The sequence below is a fragment of the Protopterus annectens genome, chromosome 6.part0 (assembly GCF_019279795.1).
Source record: "Protopterus annectens isolate FY-2018-M chromosome 6.part0, PAN1.0, whole genome shotgun sequence".
In the NCBI taxonomy this organism is placed as follows: domain Eukaryota; kingdom Metazoa; phylum Chordata; order Ceratodontiformes; family Protopteridae; genus Protopterus; species Protopterus annectens.
Genome location: NC_056737.1, coordinates 1,264,723,548 through 1,264,740,271, shown reverse-complemented (window position 1 = coordinate 1,264,740,271; position 16,724 = coordinate 1,264,723,548). Strand labels below are relative to the sequence as shown.

Sequence of the window (16,724 nt, the reverse complement as noted above, 5' to 3'; positions counted from 1 at the left end):
GGATGACAGCTTGAGGGAAAGCCGAGTGCATCATGTATGGACTAACAATGGTATCTTGCAAGCCTCTTTAGATGGTCCTGGTGAGTTGAGAACAAGAACTAGTCGTCACATAATTCAGTAGCCATTTTCATGTGTTTTGTTTAACTGAACATAAGACACTATGCTCCATATACTGAATGGATGCATCTGTCAATTTTCAGAGGATTGCCACTGTAGCAGGAATAAAACAAGCACATCACTTAAAAGTAAACTAACTAGACATTGAAAATGTTGCATGAGCACACATTGAATAGGTAGATGCCTTAGAACTGTTGTTTCACACAGACAGCAAAAGTGGGGAAAAACATTCACATGAAGTAACAGTAAGGATAGAGCTGCTCATCTCTGACAACATTGTGGCATTATAGTGGTATTTTAAAAGTATGTGTTTTACAAACTTCATTTGTTTTTTGGAAGAATATGTTAAGATATGTTAGACTTCCAGTGATGCTGTAACACACACACACACACACACATATATATATATCTATATATATATATATATATATATATATACACATAAAATATGTGTGTGTGTTTATGCGTGTGAGCCTTCCTTCCAATTTTTGCATTTCTGTAGGATTAGATTGAGACAAGCATTGCAATTATCCATTAAGGCTCTGGGTTTTACATTTTAAACTTTAAATGTTTTTTGGGTGAACTAAGCCAAAGATGCTTGAAAGATAAATATGTTTAATTAGGGGCAGAGGATGATCATTAAAGGAAGTACGACTATTGCAGAAGTCATTAACAATCTTAAATGAAATTTTTATTTTTATGATAGCCATTTACATGTATAATAAGAGCCAGTGATTCTTGGGAGTTGTGTGACAGAAACAGAGTATGGAGAGAATTCATGTAAGACACACTATTTAAATGAGGTAGTGCTAGCCATCCATATTTGTTAATGAACTAGATACACAGTTATAAGGAAAAATGTTCTGGTGCTTTAAATTTTAATATCGTAAAGAATACAGACCAATTACTAGATGTATTTTCACTTAAAGAAGTAATAAACAGAATTATAGCAAGTACTCATTTTTAATATTTTATGATTTTAATGAAATCTATTTCTTATACAATACTAATAGCAACTGAATAAGTATTCAGTTAGATTTCCTAGGCAATTCAGTATTTGATGAAAGAAAGACAGTGTAAACATGGCATACTGTGAAAATGGTATAAGATCAATTGTTGAAGCTACTAGGCTGTAAACTGCAGTTATAGGTTTGAATTCTTTCTGTCAAAACATACACACTCAAGTGACTTAACTCATTCCTTCTTCTGTGTCACAGCTGTAAACAAGCTCTAGCTTTATGTGCTTTTCCTGAGTAAACAAAAGTCCACTTCTAATTATTACCTGTTCGTCTTGTAGGTTTCACACATTGGTTTCATTTCATTTGTTAACTGCTGAACATATCTTTTCTCATCTTTTTGTAAGTGAAGATGTAGCATATAGCTGTAGGAAGTTAATCCCAGTAAAACTTGCAATGGCCCTTAAATGACTCGTAATTCTTTTTAAAATGGATGACAGGTATTTATATACAACCACTTGCACATATTATTTCTTAACTTGTCTATTACACGTTAGTAAAATACTGACCGAGGTGCCCTGATGTCTAATGAAAAACAAGATTGGCCTTAAAAGAAACTGTGTGTATCCTTATTCTTAGATAACACATTACTTTTCAGATAACATATGTTTTATTTATTGTTTTAAAACACATAATATAGACATTATTTCTAACTCCAGTACTGGCTTATTTAGTACTACTTTATTCCTGGTGCCTGTCTGTCTACAAATGTACCTCAGTGCATAGCTTTACTGTGAGATAAGCCCCCTCTCTTTCACTCGTTCTACTCTGCTTTCTGTAGTTTGTCTGCAGGATGCAGGTTTTGAACTGAAGAGTGCAGTGGAGTTCTTACTGTGCCTTTCCGGTTTCAGCACAATCAAAGTTTTGTGTTTGGAATTGTCCTTGACATTCTTTCGTCCCACAATGGGGTGGACACAGTGTGCTGGAAACCATGGCATCATTATCACTGACAGAGACTTAAATAAATCACCTGTGTCTTTGCCTCTTTTTGCTTATTCAAGGATTCCTTGACTTAAGGGAAAAGTACTCCCTGTTGAAGAAACCTTTCATGCCAAAGGAGTCGAAAAAAAAAACACTGTTTGTTTTCAATGTAAACATGCAGGATAGCATTAAATGTGGCCAGTAATTATGGGGTGCAGAGTACACAGGAGATGCTGAGGTGTTACAAGAATTATTGTGACCTCCCTTCAGACAAAGCAGTTGGTTTCTCATAGCTACTCTGGCAAGAACACATTTGAGAATATATTTTGTTTGAAAAAAATCCATGTTTTTTTTTCTTTCTGGGATCAATAAAACTGCAGTATAAAACTTGCTGGCTTGTTTTCAACCTCCAACCATAGGGACCAAGCTGTTTTGCAGAATGGCACAAGATGTTTGTGTCAAGCTCTGCATACCTGGGTTCAAATCTTACAAGCAAGGCACACAGGTTTGTTGTTTGAAACCTGCAGACCTGGGTTCAAATCCAACAATAAAGCCACAAAGTTTGTAATTCTTTGATTAATGACTGTGGCTTTCTATGCTTCTGCCTAGCTTGTTGTAAGGATGTAAATGCAGACCTCACCTGAAACGTGAGAATTATATATCTCAGCAGGACTGCTCAGACTGATACGAATTTGTTTATGATTTTTTGTGGAGTGCAAGAGTTTAACTTGAGGTCACCTTTCTAATAGTGGATAATCACTGTTACTGACAGATGATTTCCTATGGAAATGTTTTGCTAAGTTATTTGTTAAATAAAACATTACCTTGCTGTTTTTATACCTATACTAAATTCTTCACCTTGTTCTCTCTACATTAAAGTGGTGTGGACTGAACATTTCTCAAGATGTCTGCTTTTATTTTGAATTTACTGAATTGGGATAAGTTTGTAGGAAGGAGACACTGATGATATATACCCACTGGTAATTTACTATTACTGGGGTGCAATGTGCATTATATAACAAGCTGTTTTAAAGTTCCTACAAGCAGCACTAGAAATGTGTTTTAAAACTAAATAAAGTTTTAGAGGTCCCTCTATAAGTAATATGAATTATTCTGAGCAGATATGCATTAATCTAAGGGAAGGCACCAAATACTGTGACTTCTCTTTAACTGTCTGTATGAAAATGACAAAAAGGAAGCACTGCAGATATCTTAAGCATTATCAATGGTTTAATCAGCCGTGGTGGTGCAGCGGTTAGCGTTGTTGCCTCACAGCAAGAAGTTCTCCCATTCAATTCTTGGCTGGATTGCAGGGTTTGCCTTCTGTGTGGAGTCTGCATGTCCTCCCCGCGGTTGGGTGGGCGTTCGAAAGACATGCGTAAATGGGCGTGCCTTCGTGGAAGGTTGAACATCGAGCTGGCACCTCGGCATTCGTAAAAATCTACTGCCAATCATTAGCGGACCGGAGTTCCGATGTGGCGACCCCTAACCGGGAAAAGCCGAAAGACAACAACAAGCCTATTGTGCCCTCAGATGGAAACATTATGATGCTTCTGATGCCTTGCTGCCAGTAATTACACAATATGAGCAAGAAGGAACAACCAAACACTATATTTAACAAGAATAATCCTCTCAGAAATATCTTAATATAATTTTTGACTAAGATTTGGAAAGTGTTGTAAATATGGTTGTAGTACTCAAATTCAGTTAAAGCTCACTTGTATGTTATTAAGGAGGGAGCAACAGTTCTCTGGAAAATAGCTTCTCCCCTTTAGCCTGTCCTTTAAGGACAGCTTCATTGTTTGGGTGTACAAACTGTGTTTAACCTCCAGGAAACATGGATTCTGGGTGTTGTTCCTAAGGGCAAAAAGTTTGCGTCTGAAATCAGTCTAGTGCACATTCTGTTATATGGCACTTTTCACTGTGACCCATATTGTAAACTGTTATGCTTCAGAATATAGCAAACACTCCTCAATCTAGGCAGCAATGAAACAGAATATAGTAACTGTATCCATTCTAGAATCTGAGAGCTCTAGCCACACAGAAATAGCTGCTATTACTTTTAAAGATTCATATCCTACTCCTTCCTTTCGCACTGTGATTACATTCTGAAAGTACAGCATATCTATCATCTGTTCTAATATAAAATGGTTTCCCTGACAGGGTAATCAGTAACAACACTGCACGGTATAGAGTGATGGAACCCTTAATTCAAACCTGGAGATTTCTGTTTAACTAACAGACCTGGTCTACGACTACCATCTACAGTGGTGACCAGGTGTTCAACTCTGCTGCCAAGTATACTGCAGATCATCCACAGTTTGTTCCACATTGCTGCCATTGCACACCAGACATGGCTGGGTGAGACTCTGGGTGGAGTAAAACAAAAGAACCCCGCCACCTCTGAGGATTAGGGTACTGTGTCTCATTTTGACTTTGCCCTAGCTAGTACCATGGCTGCAGGCAGCTTGGAAGGGAGTCAACACGTCACAAGGGAAAGAAAAGTGGCTTGGTGTTCTAGGTGGTGAAAGCTACAGAATATCATCTTCTTTTGGCTGTTCCCATTAGGGGTTGCCACAGCGGATCATCTGTTTCCATTTCTTCCTGTCCTCTGCATCTTGCTCTGTCACACCAACCACCTGCATGTCCTCTCTCACCACATCCATAAACCTTATCTTAGGCCTTCCTCTTTTCCTGTTACCTGGTAGCTTCATCCTTAACATCTTTTTCCCAATATACTCTGCATCCCTCCTCAGCACATGTCCAAACCAACGTAATCTTGCCTCTCTGGCTTTGTCTCCAAACCTTCCATCCTGGGCTGACCCTCTAATATACTTATTCCTAATCCTGTCCACCCTTATCACACCTAGTGCAAATCTTAAAATCTTTAACTCTGCCACATCCAGCTCTAACTCCTGCCTTTTTGTCAATGCCACTGTCTCCAACCCATATAACATAGCTGGTCTCACTACCCTCTTGTAGACCTTCCCTTTCACTCTTACTAGTACTCATCTGTCACAAATCACTCCTGACACTCTTTTCCCCCTACTCCATCATGCCTGTACTCTCTTCTTCACCTCTCTTCCACACTCACCATTACTCTGAACTATTGATCCCAAGTATTTAAACTCATCCACCTTCGCCACCTCTACTCCTTGCATCCTCACCATTCCTCTATCTTCCCTGTCATTCACACACATATATTTTGTCTTAGTCCTGCTGACCTTCATTCCTCTTCTCTCTAGAGCATATCTCCATCTCTCCAGGGTCTCCTCCACCTGTTCCCTACTCTCACTACAGATCACAATGTTATCTGCAAACATCATATTTCACAGGGACTCCTGTCTGATCTCGTCTGTCAACCTGTCCATCACCATTGCAAATAAGAATGGGCTCAGAGCTGATCCTTGATGTAATTCCACCACCACCTTAAACGCATCTGTCACTCCCATCGCAGACCTCACCACTGTCACACTACTCTTGTACATATCCTGTACCACTCTTACATACTTCACTGACACTCCCATCTTCCTCATACAATACCACAACTCCTCTCTAGGCAACCTGACATATGCTTTCTCTAAGTCTACAAAAACACAATGCAATTCCTTCTGACCTTCTCTATACTTCTCCATCAACACTCTCAGAGCAAACATTGCATCTGTAGTGCTCTTTCCTGGCATGAAACCATACTGCTGATCACTAATCATCACATCCCTTTTTAACCTAGCTTCCACTACTCTTTCCCATAACTTTATGCTATGACTGATCAATTTAATCCCTCTGTAGTATAGCTCTGCACATCACCCTTATTCTTAAAAATTGGTACCAAAACACTTTATTCTCCATTCCTCAGGCATCCTCTCACTTTCCAAGGTTTCATTAAACAATCTGGTTAGAAACTCCACTGCCATTTCACCTAAACACCTCCATGCTTCCACAGGTATGTCATCTGGACCAACAGCCTTTCCATTCTTCATCCTCTTCATAGCTATCCTTACTTCCTCCTTGCTAATCCATTGCACTTCATGATTCAGTATCCCCACATCATTCAACCTTCTCCCTCTCTCTCATTCTCTTCATTCATTAGCCCCTCAAAGTACTCTTTCCATCTGCTCAACACACTCTCCTCGCTTGTGAATACATTTCCCTCATTATCCTTTATCTCCCTTACCTGCTGCACATCTTTCCCAGCTCTGTCCCTCTGTCTAGCCAATCGGTATAGGTCCTTTTCCTCCCTCCTTAGTGTCCAACCTTTCATACAACTCTTCATATGCCTTATCCTGAAAGCTACAGAATAAATGCTGTTGAAAAGGGCTACTTCATACTTCAGCAGTGTGCATAGAATACAGTGGCATCATTTGTTCACTTTTCTTTACAAAGTGTGGTATACACAAAAAGAATCCTTTACATGTTTTCCTTTTTATACAAGGTTTGCTATCTGGAACTTGTCTTATGCTACTTTTACTGTTGGACCATGTGTTTATGCTGGAAATCTGCTATCTACTTGCAGAGATTGTTCCACCATATATGCACAAAATGCAAGAAGAACATTGTGAGGGGGCATTTTTGAAATTAATGTTTTATGTGGGGTGCCAGTTCATGCATCACTGACTGGGAAAGATTCTATCCCTACACCTCCATGCTACCCTGTCACCTTTTTGGTACCATTATTCAGAGATAGATATTTGCATTTTACACAAAGGAATCAAATCTGTGTGTGTGTGTGTTTGTGTGTGTGTGTGTTTGTGTGTGTGTGTGTGTGTGTGTGTGTGTGTGTGTGTGTGTGTGTGTGTGTGTGTGTGCGTGTGTGCGTGTGTGCGTGTGTGTGTGTGCATCTGTTTTTATTGTCTTGACAAATTCAGCAAATTCAAGGAGTATCACAACATTTACAACACAGGGCTTGAATTAGTATGATGCAAACATATGTATCACACTGCTTGAGGCAGCTGTATTTTAGATTTTATGCATACTGTTTTGTTGTTCTTTAAGTGGTAATGCCAGCAGCTGTACCAGAATCAGATGTGCAGATGTGGTCAGTACAAACAGGACCAACACACATCTGTAATATGCTACAGATAAGCCAGTCTAATTTCTCAAAAAAAAAAAAAGATAAATATGCCAATAATTTATGGACTAAAATATACGTTTTTTTTAATTCTGTGAAGTTTTCCCAATATTCCCTCATTAAATGACCAATAGTCTTTTCTTGTAAAGTGCACTTTCATTGCAGCTACAAGTAGCACAGTTGGATTTGGTTGATTTCTGAAATAGATTTCTGTTTGCTACCTTTTCCCCATGGTCTAGTTGTACCTCTGAATCTCTCTCAGTTCCCAGGCTGAAATACCATTATTTTGCACTTCTTACTGAAATGTTAAGGTAAACAAGTCCTCGCCTTGTCTGCTTGATTGGATTTACTCAGATGCCAGAACAAAGCTCGTATACACACACACACACACACACACACACACACACACACACACACACACAAGCACACAGCAGTCCTTTTCTCTGTTTATCTGTAAATAAACTTCTTACTACAAAGGTTTGCCTAGCTGTTTTTGCAGACTCATGTGCTGAACCTTTTTTGTTGTCTACAGATGAAATGAAGGAAGTGTATGACACCATGGGGCCTGAAGCCACACTTCAGACCACAGGCAGCAATGGAACAGGTAAGCTTATTTACCTCTAAAATCTATTACTTGAAAGCTAAAATCCAGAATACCTGCAGTTACATAACCCAGAATTTGCACTATTTTTTGATCATTTTGTGTGTGTGTGTGTGTGTGTGTGTGTGTGTGTGTGTGTGTGTGTGTGTGTGTGTGTGTGTGTGTGTGTGTGCGCGCGGTAGCGTTGTCACCTCACAGTAAGACGCTGTCCAGTTCGATTCTCAGTTAGAGCATCTTCTGCGTGGAGACATGCGTGAGTGGGCGTACCTTCGTTGAAGGTTGTGCATCAGGGCTGGTAACTCGGCACATAAAAATCAACTACCAATCATTAGCGGACCAGAGTTCTGCTGTGGCGGCCCCTAACCGGGAAACGCCGAAAGAAGACTACTAGAAGACTACATACATATTTTTATCCTTCGTTGTCACCAATGGGGCCTACCTTTTGCTACTCCTATAACTGCACATGCATTTTTCAGAACTGCTTCCCTCAAGGCCCTTCAGAAGTGTGAGGTACCAATGACCTGGAACTAAATAGGATGTCAGACTTCTGTACCCCCACCTGTCCTACCATTATCAGCAAAGCAAAAGACCTTTGGAGGTCAAATGCAGTATATTTCTGCTGTAGCTTTCTTTGACAGCTTTCATACATCTGATGAGATGTTACCATGTTTGGCAGTACTGTATTGCTGACTGACACAAAGTACAGGGTTTGATTTTCACATTTAGAAGAGAAATTGGTTAGGCTTAAAATGCCAACAAGAGCAGTTAGCCTAGTATTGATTCAGCTGGAGGTTGGCAGATAGTGTAATGGTTAAGGTAATTACTTCGCAAATAAGAAATGCAAGGTTTGATTCTCACCAAGGGAAACTGGTTTAGTTTAAAATGGTCCACAAAGGCCACTAGCCTAGTACTTACCTATAAACTATGGAATAGGTTTATCCAGAAAGCAATGTATCATACTGTTCTTTCCTTCTTTTTGTAATTCTTTCTTTCTTTCTTTGTCTCTCTTTAAATCCATTAACAAAATATAGAGTACAGTCACCTTTTCATATTTATTTATTTTATTTATTTCCAGTTTGATGACCGGGGAGGCTCACTGGGCTCAAAGAGCCTATTTTCAGTGGAGGCCCAGGGAGAAAAGCTCCAATAATACATAGTACAAGCTCCATAATATGATGTATAATACATAGTGGAAACAGAAACAAACTCAGCAAATTTTACATGCAGAAACAAACTCAGCAAATTTTACATACAAAATAGCAAAAACTAAACAAAAGTTAAACAGCAGCTTGGAGAAGGATGTAAAGCATATTTACATGTTTAGTGGTTAAGAACAGTAGTACAAGGTTAAATTAATACAGAGGTTTAAATCATGTGAGAATGATATAGAAGTAACATTAGCATGGATGAGTTCTTTATTTGTGAATATTAGTATAAGTTAAATTAATACAGAGGTTTAAATCCTCTGAGAGTGGTATAGAGGTAACATTTGCATGAAGGCAGTACATAGGGTTAATCTATAGTGTGTAAAGAAGAACAAACTGTGTGTGTAATACAGTATTTATGTATTAATCGGGTTAGGTAGGTGGAGTGCAATTGCATTTCCATTTTTGGGAGAGGTAAGAATGCAGCTGGGTTTTGAAGTGTTCGGAGTTCTCAGAAGTTATTAGGGATGGACGGAGAGAATTCCATTTTTTGACGATGGAGAAGGATAGGAGAAGCTGACCAGTGGAACGGTTTGGTTTATAAACAGAGATTAGATTTTGGTGGGTAGATCTTAGAGTTCTGTTTATGGTGTATAATGTTAAGATGTTTGTTAGTGCAGGGCATATAGCTGGATTGAAAATAAGTTTGTGGGTGGTAATGAGTTGGAGGTAGTCAAGGTAGTTTGGGAGTTGTAGCCATTGCAGCTGGTGAAGAGGTTTACAGTGATGAGTAGAGTATTTGGAGGTGGTGGTAAACTTTGAGATTTTATTGTAACAGGATTCTAGTTTTAGAAGAGATGGAGGAAGATAGGTTGGTTAGTAGGGGAGCGCCATACATTAGTGAAGGTAGTAAGAAGGTAGTGGCGAGGGTCTGTCTTGCTGATGGGGAGAGGAAGTGTGGGTTTCTGTACAGCATGACAAGTTTCTGATGGGCTTTCCTTATATTTAGCTGATATACTCTACAATATCAAAAGCTGACACAGACATCAATAAAAGTGCTATAATGTAAGAAAAACATATTTAGAGGTGTGTGTGTGTGTGTGTGTGTGTGTGTGTGTGTGTGTGTGTGTGTGTGTGTGTGTGTGTGTGTGTGTGTGTGTGTGTGTGTGTGTGAGTGTGTGTGTGTGTGAGTGTGAGTGTGTGTGTGTGTGTGTGTGTGCGTGTGTGTGTGTGAGTGTGTGTGTGTGTGTGAGTGTGTGTGAGTGTGTGTGAGTGTGTGTGTGTGTGTGTGTGTGTGTGTGTGTGTGTGTGTGTGTGTGTGTGTGTGTGTATGTGTGTGTGAAAGTGTGTAGATTAATGCATGATTTTAGCAGCTGCTTACCCATTTTATAGACATAACTCGGATTATGTCTGTCCATCTGGAGTTACCTGTCATGAGATGTGATGCACCAAGTCCTGTCACTGCTATTTCACACAGCCTAACCTGGATCTGTTTTACTTTCTTTTTGGCACCTATGAACAGTAACATTACTGCTGAAGTTCCAGGGATTTGCTGAAGACTTTTGCCATAAATAGGCACTATTTCATATCCTCATTATGCAGATTAACCAATTTAAGTTTATTTAAAATGCTTTCTTATTTTAAGTGCCTTGCAATTGTGCCACGTGATCACTGGTTTGAATATTCAGCCATCTGGTTGACAATTGTTTAACCATTTGATAGAATTAGACAATCAAACATACTTTTTAGACTTTTTTAACTTTACGTATTTCTTTTTACTTTATAGTTAAGTCGGGCTGCAGAGAGGGTCATACTTTGCATTGGGTGTGGGGAGAAAGCCATCCACAGAAAACAATTAACTTAAAGAACAACATTCACTTGGCTGGCATGACTGATCAGACACATCCCTATTAATGTAGCTCTAGATAATCTAACTGAATGAGATCTCTGTTTTTTCTGGGCCTGTTGTCTTCTGCCTGTAAAATAATGCCCAGACTTTCAGAGGCAGAGTTTGCTGTATTTAGAAGACGGTATCTGCCTTGCCTTACCCAGAACCCACAAGCAGTGTCACCATTGATACAACAGGCACTCTTGTGACTACTATGATGTCCTAAGTTTTATTTTCACCAACTCATGCCTGTTATAAGATCCCATTTTTTTCATGCATTAGTTATGTAGTGCTCTTAACACCAAGAGAAGGCATTTTCAGTAATTGATATCAAGAGTAGGTGAGGGTGGTTGCCAAGTCTGAATATGCACAGAGTACATTTATAGCATTCCGGGTGGACATTATAGTGGCCACTCATACTATGCAAGTACTGCAATCTTACATAATACTACAAAATGTGAATAATAATGATAATAATAATAATAATAATAATAATAATAGCTATTATTTTTAATCAGACCTAGCAGTAACTTGAAAATAAAGCCATCTGTATGTAACCCAAGCATTGCTGTCAGCAGCTAGATGTAAAAGTGTTTCTCCGACACAGTGAAAAAGACAGTGAAGGTTCACTGTGTGTTATAAACAGGCACAGCCAGGAGAGTGATGCCATCAGGGACATTTTACAGAGCCAGCAGGACTGACAGGTCTCAAAAGGGCCCAAAGCTGTCATTTGTGTATAATACTAGGCTAGCAATTACAGGGATTATATGATGGCGAACCATATACACCTTTTTACTGTCTACTTAATTGTTTTTACAGTTTGTCATTTTATATGCACAAAAGTGGAAGTATAATAGTGCCTTGGGAAGGTTCTGAGACATGTTACTCACAAAAATGTAGAGGGTTTATTATAACTGAGAATATTGTACAGAATTACCTCAGTACTGGTTTTTAGTGTTTCATAAGAGTGATCTGCTTTCAGTGTAAGTGGAAAATATGCATTCAAGCATTCGATACCCACTTTATCCCTTTCACTGTCACAGAATGACAGTACTGAGTGGGATACCAGTCCATTGTATGCTGCAAATTCATAAATGTGCACACACACACACACACACACACACACACACACACACACACACACACACTATAGAACAAAGTTATAGAGCATCAGCAGATTTTGCTACTTTTTTAAACCTACTTAACAATTTGCTGTTCTTATAAGAAATAACCATAACTATCTTTTAAATTATTTGTACAAAAACACATGCTGCAAATTCCTGCTTTTCTTAGCACAAAATAAAAGTAGCTTGTAGTTCCTTAATAAAAATTGCAAAATCATCTTTTTGACTGCATTGTGTTGTGCAGGGGCTATTGCCTGTGCTTTTTAACCATTACTTAAAATTCTGTTGTAGTTTACCTTTCATCAGTTGCGTATTTTCAGAGATGAATAGTTGTATATTATCAGATAAAGATTGTCCCCTTCTACACGCACCCTCCAGGAAGTACATTACGAGTTTACAACTAGCAGGGACTTCCTAAACCTTTGCACAGGTTAGCAGAATTCCTTTCACAGTAGGTGAACAATCTTTACCACTTTCCAACAGCAGGCATTATAGTTATCACTCTATTTAACAAACTGGGGCAATTTGCATGTCTCCACCACACCTGGTCCAGTCTTTGTTGAATAGCAAGAATTTTTCTAAGTGCTGTTTGTTACGCATAACATTAAATGCTGAAGAGTGGACAAGTATGGCCTGAATATTTTGAAAGTAAACAGGAAAGTGAACTGCGGACAGGCAGTACACATATTTTTTCCTTGCTTCATGTTATTATAGCGAAGTTGTAGTCTGTGTAGCAAGCTATTGTCATACTAAAGCAAGTTTCCTTTTTGTTTAAGTACGCAATTTTAGCCAACATTTCAGTAAAGCTGCTAGAAGTAGTAATTAACTGTAAAAAAATGTGAGCATTGCTGAAAAGATGAGGTCCTTGCTGTCATATGTATTTTGATGGAATGGACACATCAGACACATCAGCTTATAGTGGGGTTTTAGAACTCTTCCTGTTTTACTGAAAGGGATTTGGGGATCAGTAGGCAATGACCTTGCGGTTCGCTTTGTAAAAAAATAGCATGCACACTGTTATGTTGTTTGTACAGGTATAAAGAAAGACAGAAATAGGCAATGGGAGATAGGTTTGTAAAAAAAAAAAGCAAGTGATGCCCTGTAGAATATATTTTTTTATATTAAAAATGGCATTAACTTAACAATGCCTCTCTTTCTGAAGATGGTAAGATAGCAGTTTGAATCTCAGTTTACAAAATGCACACCTGGTCAAAAATTCCTTGTTCAAACATGGTCAGACTGATTGAGGTGAACTGTATTTCCAGCAAGGCACTTTCACCTCCGAGTTGATTACAGTAAGTAAAAGGATACAGTGACAAAGCCCCTTGAACCCCCAATGCGTGTAGAGGAAAAAAAAGGTTCAGACTAGTATGCAAAAGAATTTTGAACTTTTTCCTTGATTTCTCTCATACTCAATCCCTAAAAACCCTTTTTAAATCAATTTTACTATACAGAAAACTAGAAATTATATATATGATGGCCATTTATGCAACTACAAACTATATTTGATATTTGTGAATGTGAAATATAAAAAAAACTTGCACATTCTTGAAAAAATTGTGAATATAATTTTTGGTGTCACAAATTAATGGATCATATTGCTTACATCTGTGCTTTTAACACCAGTGTAGAAGCTTTTTCATTTTTTTTTTTTTTGGAGAGAGTGGCCTTCAACTGTGAATGCAACACTGTAAGAGTTTTTAATCTATATCTAACAGCAAGAGAGAGAGAGATAGATACATTAGAGTTGCATAGTTCATGGCAGGGTGAATACCAAACATTATATTAATTTGTACCATGTTTTAGGATGTCATACCATACATGGATATCTTCATTATTCTGTTTGCCTCATGTCAGTGTTTCATGGCCCTCCATCTTCTTTCCTTGCTGTTCTTTTTCCACACATATACAATGACTGTGCTTTTCATTTATGCAAGCAGTAAATTTATTTATTTTACTGGGAAAAAGCCCATTTTCAGAGGAGGCCCAGGGAGAAAGACTCCAGGTGCATGTCTTTAGAATGTGGGAGGAAACTGGATCACCCAGAGGAAACCCACACGAATGCAGGGAGGACATGCAGATTCCACACAGAAGGCATGCCAGCCAAGAATTGAACTGAGAACCTCTGGCTGTGAGGTGACAATGCTATCCACTGTGCTGCCCTTACTGCTAAATAGTAGTTAGAACCATATTTCTTTGGAAGTGATGCTTTTAATACCCACACTTGCAGGCTATAGCTGTCTGCTACTAAAGAGCATTGTAAGGAAAACTTGAGTTTATTACGACAGTAAGAAATATATGCTCTATTTGTTTAGGTATTAACCTTCTTATTTTGTGTGCTTTCTTGTTATTTGTGCAGTCTTGTGAATCTTGTGAACTATACTTTCTTGTATTCCCCATTGTCAAACAAAGTGTGACGATGTGAGATATTGCCATCTGTGTCAAGGAGAATAGGGCAGTGTGCACGTATAACATACGCCAGCATAGTTAGCTGGAGTTTTATAAATAATTTTCTGTCATTTGACTATCACACTGACTTGTACAGATGCTTGTGTTAAAAATCTATGAACAGTGTTATTATAACCAATTAAATGTTTATGTTTAAACAAAGAATTCTATAATTTTCAAATGCTGTAACAAATCTTAGAAAAGCCCTAAGTCCGTTCTCTACCAGAGTCATGTGATCAAATGTGATGTAATTCTGCAAACAGCACTGATGGGATGAAACTCACAGATCAGCTTGTTTTGTTTTCTTTGAAACCTGATATAAAAATCTATGACAGTTATCACAGTCAGTTCAGTTAGATCACTGTAAGTGGGAAGAACATCACCTTGCCTTGTAGAAGTAAGCAACTCAGCATCTAATCTTGCCTTGCTGTATTAATTAATCTTTTTTAGACAGTCAGGAATTAGAGTGAGATTAGATAATTATTGTTTTTCTGCATCTGCCTGAATCTGTCCAACTGTGTTATTTTTATTTCTCCTGTGATTGAAACTCTGATGTTTATTGCACTTAAATATTTAATATTCACACGTTTTCTATTTTATCATTTATTACTAAATATTTTATACCTTTCATTGTGGCTGGTCTTTTAGAGATTTATTTTAACATCTTGAGAGTACTTGTACTTATTTTTAGTGAGGCCTTGGCCACTCCGAAAAGCCTGGCTGCTTTAGTTACTCTTAACCATTTATGTTAGTAGTGATTTTACTCAATATAATTGGATACCCTTGTAAGAGCCTGACAGTGGCTGGTGGCAGCATTGTTACCTTATTGTCTGGGCATGCATAAGGGGACACAGCTAGTAAATCTGTGCCAACCTTTCCCAGGAGTGTGCGTGTGTAAGAATCAAATACCCAGGTGTGAGTGTGTTAGTCAATTGGAACTGCTCTTGGGGGAAATTGCTCTTCATCCAGAGAGCTGCATTTGAAATTACTGTGTAAATCTATTCCTGCTTTTAGTGACCATCTCTCACTGGTGTCAGTGGTGAGAATTGAGGCTTCTTGATTAATGGCCCAGGGTAAAGAGAGGCCATCACACAAATAAATATTTCTTTAGGAGCAGACACCTATAGCCTACAAGTATGAGTATTAAAAACACCACCTCCAAAGAAGTATGGTTCTAACTACTGTTTATCAGTAAAGCAGAGGACATAGCCCCCCCCCCTCAAAACACTCTAGTACTTCTCACATACTACTTTGTTACACAACACTGGGAAATAGAACACTATTTCAAATGTCCTGCTAACTCTAAAATTCATTTGTAGAAGTAATTTTGGCAGATCGGATGCGTAACAGTCTGCAGGGATAGTGTAAAGGCCACTATACACCACAGTGCTATGTTTGTGCACATTTAAAAGTCTTGATTTTTTTTGGGGGGGGGTCTTTCTATAGAATGATGACACAAAAATTACAAGGTTTGTCCATGACACAAATAAATCCTACCACAGATATAGTGCTTAAACTGATGTCCTGCTCCGCCACATTTGTGTATGCAGTTGATGTTTTCATTTTGATGGAATTCCCAATGTGTGGGATAGTCATTCATTCATTCATTCTTTTAACCACTGTCAGTTATTTTTTTGCTATCTAGAAGGCAAGCAGTCACTGGATTCTGGCCAGTTAAACAATGGAAATGTTCATTATTTAATTTAGAACAATTAATTATACTTGAGTGACATACTATATTCTGATCATTAGCAGTTCTTTATTGGCTTTAAGGAACATATTTTAAAACAATAACATTTTGTATTAAAAGAATAATTATGGACTATTATTCCCATAAGGAAGCTGAGAATATTGTTAGTTTAAACTCATTGTATCCTGATTTAAAAAATTACAATTGCTATGTTATACTGTATAAAACTGTTGTACAATCCTATACTTTACTATACCACACTGTCCAGTAAGTACTTGTCAAAAAACTTCTGATTTCAGAATGAAGGACAGTTTTTTGAGGTGTTTTGTTTCACTAACATCAACAAATAACTGAACAGTTGGTGCAGACTCAGGACTTTTGCTTCACTGGGGACTAGGAACTCTGAATTCATTTGAAGGCATGTAGATCTATATTGGTATGACGACCTGATGACCTGACTCGGTCTGAAAGACAAAGCGGGATCCTATGTGACAGGTTTAGGGATTTCACTAACAAGCATTTAAACTAGTTGGTGGCATCATAAACCATCCTGATGATGGGAGACTTATTATGTCAAGATGTAAACTTCTAGAACACCTTAATTGTGGGCACACCTAAGACAAGGCCTGTAAAGCTAGTACTGGACTGTCCTTGAGAAGTACAGTCACAGGTGTCATCCATCAAAAAGTGCAGAGAAAAATATTTT

At 38.3% G+C, this 16,724-nt stretch overlaps 1 protein-coding gene across 4 annotated transcripts in view; it reads left to right on the top strand.

Annotated features, from left to right (window-relative positions):
• The window catches only part of ZEB2 (zinc finger E-box binding homeobox 2), a 363,945-nt gene that overhangs the window by 273,780 nt on the left and 73,441 nt on the right, over positions 1-16,724 (top strand). For all 4 annotated transcript variants that reach the window (XM_044074857.1, XM_044074856.1, XM_044074859.1 and 1 more), the window contains exons 2-3: positions 1-80; positions 7,655-7,726. The exon at positions 1-80 is cut by the window's left edge and continues 178 nt beyond it. In XM_044074857.1, the coding sequence (XP_043930792.1) occupies positions 1-80; positions 7,655-7,726 (152 nt within the window). The remainder of the gene's footprint in view (positions 81-7,654; positions 7,727-16,724) is intronic.